A 6,340-nucleotide genomic window follows, 5' to 3' on the forward strand; every position below is an offset into this window, starting at 1 on the left:
AACTGCTAACCTTGTTGTCTTACATGTCTTCAAACTCCATGGTAACCTCATCGACATAGTCTCCGATCGAGGTCCCCAGTTTTCCTCTCAGGTGTGGAAGGAATTCTGCAAGGCGTTGGGCGCAGCAGCCAACTTATCCTCGGGGTATCACCCGCAGACCAAAGGCCAGACGGAACGGGCCAACCAAACCCTGGAATCGGCATTCCGCTGTGTGGCCGCACGCAACCCCTCCTCATGGAGTTCCTTCCTCCCATGGATTGAATACACTCATAATTCCCTCACCAGCTCCGCTACCGGTATGTCCCCATTCATGGCTTGCTAGGGTTTCCAACCTCCACTGTTCGACCTACAGGAGCAGGCGGTGGCAGTCCCCTCCTGTTCGACCTACAGGAGCAGGTGGTGGCAGTCCCCTCCGTACAAGATCACCTCCAGAGAGTCCAGGGGGTTTGGAAGGACGTCCGGGCAGCGCTGAGGACCGCGGCACGCAACAAACAGCTCGCTGACTGTCATCGCTCCCCGACGCCCGAATACAAGGTTGGTCAATCCGTCTGGCTCTCTTCCCACGACCTTCCCCTTCAAACAGAGTCCCGTAAACTCGCTCCACGCTTCATTGGTCCTTTTCCCATCACCAAAATCATTAATCCCACTTCCGTCCAGTTAAAACTGCCACAGTCCTTAAGATTCATCCCACATTCCACGTCTCGTTGCTCAAGCCTGTCTCCACCTGCGCCCTAAACCCTCCGGCCGTACCCCCTCCACCCCCCCAGATTGACGACCATCCGGCCTTCACGGTGTCACGCATCCTCGACGTGAGGCCTGGGGGGAGGGGGTTCCAGTGCCTGGTCGACTGGGAAGGGTACGGGCCAGAGGAGCGTTCTTGGATTTCCCGGAAGCTCATCCTCGATCCTATTCTTTTGGATGACTTCTACACGGCTCACCCGGGGAAGCCTGGCAGGACGCCGGGAGGCGTCCGTTGAGAGGGGGGTACTGTCATGTACCGCTTTGCGCCCTCTCGTCCTCTCTCTCTCCTCCCCTCTCTTTTTCAGCTTCTCCTAAAGCCACACAACTGTCTCCAATCAAACCTCATCACCACCTGTCCACGCCGCCGCCTGTCAACACATCCAGGACCACTTCCATAACCTTTACTCAATAAACTGTTCATCATTTTACATCAGCCTCCGCCTGCTCCTGGGTTCAGCTACTTCCCACACCTGACAAAAATGCTATTAAGTCTACTAGGGACGAGCAAATACTAACTTACATTTGGCATTTGTTGCCAGCCAGTACAGATTTCCTGATTGATGCAGGCGGCACAAGTTTTTTTTTTTCCTCTCCAGAATCACATTTTGTTACACATGCGGCCATGCAACTTTTGGGGGCCGGTTTGCCAAATAAGACGTTTGTCCCCCAACACGTTAACTTTGTTTAGCCTGGTTTTCTGCTGGAAACCTCTCACAAAACAATGAAAAAAAAATTAACTGCAGTTCAGAAAACGTTCACAGATGACAGAGTGAGCATGTTCGCGATAATCCTCATCAAACAGAAATATACGACGTTAAGTTCAAGTTCGTCCAAAAACTGAACTAGTAGATGAAAATTCATTCACTGAACTAGTTCAGGTACAACACTGGACATTACCAACATTTGAGTTTTATTCATTTGACACGTGTCTGCGTGTGTCTGTATTATAAAGCCCAATTCCAATGAAGTAAAAACAGAATAAAAGGATTTGCAAATCCTTTTCAGCCTATGTTCATTGGAATTGGGGTTTGTATGATTGAATAAGCACAACCACACAACTCAGCATAAGAGTAAGCTAGCAAACATTCTTTGATAACTTACCTTCAAAATTGCAGCGGTACGATGAAACGTAAAACTAAATAAAGAAATTGTATTTCCAGCAGTGGACTCTGACGTGCAGGACTCGATCAGACATTGACATGCCACTGAACAGGGAACACGGCAATGCCAAAGTGCTGTGTGCAGAGATCGAGCCAGGATGTAGTGTAGGTCACCTCAGGGCGCTGGAATGTAGCGCCCCGCCTTGGTCCTATTCATATCATTAAAGAGGAGCTACTGCACATGTGAGACTTGAAGTCAATGCGTAAAGATACACCCAAAACTGGAAGTGGATTATGATTTCAGAGAACCGAGATTGACGAAAAAAAATGTACTCATCATTATCGATACACTTTTTATCCTGCTCCTCTTAAAATAGATATACATAGTGTATATATACAAATATTTTGATCTTATTATGAATATTTTTATTAGGGTGGCACGGTGGTTGACTGGTTAGCACATCTGCCTCACAGTTCTGAGGAGCCTGGTTCAAATCTGGCCTTCACATAAGTGGAGTTTGCATGTTCTCCCTGTGCCTGCGTGGGGTTTCTCCAGGTACTCCGGTTTCCTCCCACATTCCAAAAACATGCATGGTAGGTTGATTGAAGACTCTAAATTGACTGTAGGTGAGTGCGATTGGTTGTTTGTTTATAGGTGCTCTGCGATTGGGAGGCGACCGGTTCAGGGTGTACCCCGCCTCTCGCCCAGAGTCAGCTGGGATAGCCTCCAGCACGCCCGGGACCCCAGTGAGGAGTAGAAAATGGCGGTGTAGAAAATGGATGGATGGATATTTTTATTTGATTTTTTTTTTCTTCAAGAAAAGTAATGTAGTGACCATCGCCATGGCGGGGCAGCGCCCTTGCGCACTCGTTGGACCAACTTCCATTGGATAATACACTGATTAGCCAGGTTTCTTCCAAGCAATATTTTAACCGTAACCGTCCAATTCTGCCTTTAGATACTGTTGTTGATACCCAAACATGTTACAGTATACAGATCAGTTGTTTTTTTGTTTGTTTGTTTGTTTTTTGCACCCTTCATAGTTTTCCACTATACAAAATGCAAACAATGCTTACGGTAACTGAAATGAACTCTACTGCTTATAGGAAGTGCATGTGAAGAAGCATAAAGTAAAACGCTTTCATTCAGTTTTGCCATCCATCAAAGTGATTTTAGGCGGCTGTCGTTTTATCTCTGCTGTTCAAACGCAGCCGTTGGAAGTCCTTTCATCTCAGTGAGGCCGAGTGGATATCTGTCCTGTTCAGTCACGTATGGTCCAGCTCTTTGCTGCATCAATCAGCTTGTATTTTTTTGTGCGTCCTCCAGTTCTGCTGACTATAATAAAGACATCCTTCCTGTCACATCACCTGCTGCTTTCACCCAGCCTCCTGCTTATCTCTCAGGATGTACAGACAAAAGGTAAGCACATTAGTGATTGATCCTTTTTGTTTTCAGTCATACTGTATTTCAGCCTTTTTGTCTTCATGTAAAAATCATGTTTAAAAAAAAAAAATCTCATATACTGACTTTAATACTATATACTGTATTTGTCTGCATGCAGGTGCGAAGTGACACTAACCCCAGAGATGATAAAACGAGAATTCCTATCTCGTTTCCAGTGACAACCTTCCACAGGTGGAACAGCTAGTGATTCTGCTAACATGATTTATTGAATGACCAAGCCACTAAGAAACACAGTTATTAGATTATTTAATGCTTATTTACACAACAGAAGTGCCTCCTGCACTATAAATAGACTGGATGCTAAAGTCCAGCCATTAATTCTACAATTAGTACTTGATAGTACTGAAATGAACAATTGGCTTATTATCTCTTTTGGGTAAACCAAACATAGATAGCGCAAATTAAGTTGACGAATTGTAAATCATCCTGATTCTTCTGGAGAGCTTGAAACACGCTACATAATGCTACTTTTATTTATGTGGTATTTTTTGTCATTTTTGTTGTAGAGAAACATGTTCCTCTTAAAATAACTCATTCACTGCCATCGACAGCTTTTGATGTCAACTATCCATGTTAACTGGGAGGGCTGGAGTGAATGAGCTAAAATATGTGGCAAAGAAAAAAATAGTATGACATTCAAATACTGTATGTCATTTATAATACACTAATTTCAGCCATTATATTTTACATTTATAGCTCATAGATGTTTAGATTCATTACGAAAGCTGGGTTTGTATGTGGCAGGCACCAGAGGCAGCATCTCGTCTGGGTTCAAACAGATGAGGAAAAAGTGGGATGAGGAAACTGCAGCTGTTTGGAGACTCAGTGATCATCACACAACTGACTAGGCCCCTCTCTCTCACACACACACACACACACACACGTGTTGCACACTTTTACATCAATAAAAAAAGATTTTTGTGGAGGGTATGAGTTTAATTAAAGTCTCTTCATTTAAAAGCTCACAGGTTTGGCGCTATTTCTGCATGAAAGGGCCGAGTGGTCTATTAAGTACCTGCTCTCCCCCCTAGAGGGATCTCCAACTCAGTTAGAGACCTCATAGAACAGAAAACAATGTCATGAATTGCTTTGGCTTTTGCTTAGACCCACATGCAAATCCCTTTGGAAAAGATTTAATTCACTCAGATGACAGTGCCACCTATCAAGTTAAACTCAGTTGAGAAACCTATTACCTTATTAACAATCATGCAGTCATATCTTTACTTGTCTGCACCTGACATATGTGTTGCAAGGCAAGCAAGACTCGCTGTATATTTTATGGAAACCACAGCAATAACATTTACTCAAGTCATACAATTGTGCCATAATATCCATCCTCACAAGGGTAGCGGGAGCGCTGGAGCCTATCCCAGCTATCATCGGGCAGGAGGCGGGGTACACCCTGAACTGGTTGCCAGCCAATCGCAGGGTGCCATAATAGATATAAGCAAAAACAGAGACGACAATAGTTGGTCGGTATAATTAATTCACACAGCTGCCAGAGTCTAATAATAAAAGTCAATATTTTATGACTCTTTTTGCTGTCAACCTCAACAGTGGAATGTGCATTTTATCCAGTAAGTCAGCACAGACCACAGCATGTGTTGCTCCAACCTGCCATCATTGTTTTTTCCATCCTGATTGAAAACACGTGTACACCAACCTTTGCTTGTCCCAAATAATACTGTAATCCAAGCTCTTAAATCCATCCATCCATCCATTTTCTATACCATTGTGTTCAGTGCCACAGGGAAGCGTGAGTCCATCCCAGCTGAGAGATGGGGTTAACCCTGGACTGTCAATCACAGGACTGACACTTAACACATTCACTGCCATTGACGGCTTAAGAAGTCAAATATCCATATCCAGTCAAATATTAACTGGGAAGGCTGGCAGTGATTAAAGACAAACAATAATTCATATATACGGCTTTGGATCAGTAGTTATCCACTAGATATACCCCAAATAGTTTAGATTGTCTGCATTTCCTTATATTTAGATGTATAAATGTATATGTGTGTGTGCGTGTGTGTGTGTGTGTAAGGCATTTTCTCACAGGTACGTGTAAAATGTTTGGTTGAGTTGTCTTTGAGTAATATACCTGATCATAATGGCTAGGGTTCTAGCTTAAGTTAGCGCTAGTTTAGTCATTGGTAATGCATTCAGTCCATTCCACCATCAAAAGCGCACATCTGTGTCATTAATCCATCCATCCATCCATTTTCAACACCGCTTATCCTGGTTAGGGTCACGGGACGCTGGAGCCTATCCCAGCTGACTTCGGGCGAAAAGCAGACTACACCCTGAACTGGTCGCCAGTCAGTCACAGGGCACATATAGACACGGACAACCATTCGCACTCCCATTCACACCGTCACTGAGTGGGAACTGAACCCACGCTGCCTGCACCAAAGTCAGGCGACTGTACCACTACACCATCAGTGACTGCCATTAATCCGTGCAACAGAAAAGTTCTATGACAAGCGATAATATCCTTAGATAACGGAAGTACAGCAGAGCTGTCGACTCGAGTCACATGACTTGGACTCGAGTCAGACTCGAGTCACGAATTTGATGACTTTAGACTCGACAATATTTTAAAACACTTGCAACTTGATTTGGACTTGAACAGCAATGACACGTGACTTCACTTGGACTTAAACCCATTGACTTGAAAAGACTTTTTTAAACCAAAGCTCTGAGTAACCAACACTTTGTAGCTTTCTCTTGCAATAGCTATATGAGCAATTTACTGTTACACTACAGGAAAACATGATAAGTGACATAACACTTAAGGTCTAATTGATTATTAGGTCCAAGTGTCCCACGTCACTATAGTGCTCGTGTGAAGATAGTTACATGGCGGGCTGGCGGTGCGCTGTCTGGGCTTCCTCTACATTACAGTCTTGTTTAGTCAGTGTCGTGTTCTTAAGAATCACGCTTGTACTGTATTTCTTCTTTTATTCACTTTATTTACCAATCGCTCAGCACGCAGCTAGTATCTAAACGACATGAAACCTCATTCTTCTTCGTG

At 44.0% G+C, this 6,340-nt stretch overlaps 1 protein-coding gene across 7 annotated transcripts in view; it reads left to right on the top strand.

Moving 5' to 3' along the window:
• Positions 1–4,232, top strand: part of cfap221 (cilia and flagella associated protein 221) — a 45,281-nt gene extending 41,049 nt beyond the window's left edge. For 6 of the 7 annotated variants that reach the window (XM_061797724.1, XM_061797733.1, XM_061797716.1 and 3 more), the window contains 3 exons: positions 3,169–3,261; positions 3,404–3,477; positions 4,051–4,232. In XM_061797724.1, the coding sequence (XP_061653708.1) occupies positions 3,169–3,261; positions 3,404–3,464 (154 nt within the window). In that variant the 3' untranslated portion in view covers positions 3,465–3,477; positions 4,051–4,232. Of the gene's footprint in view, positions 1–352; positions 535–3,168; positions 3,262–3,403; positions 3,478–4,050 lie in introns of those variants that run through there. The other variant, XR_009791806.1, reaches the window with a different exon arrangement.
• The last annotated feature ends 2,108 nt before the right edge of the window (positions 4,233–6,340 follow it).

Source organism: Phyllopteryx taeniolatus, chromosome 1 (genome assembly GCF_024500385.1).
Source record: "Phyllopteryx taeniolatus isolate TA_2022b chromosome 1, UOR_Ptae_1.2, whole genome shotgun sequence".
Taxonomy (NCBI): Eukaryota; Metazoa; Chordata; class Actinopteri; order Syngnathiformes; family Syngnathidae; genus Phyllopteryx; species Phyllopteryx taeniolatus.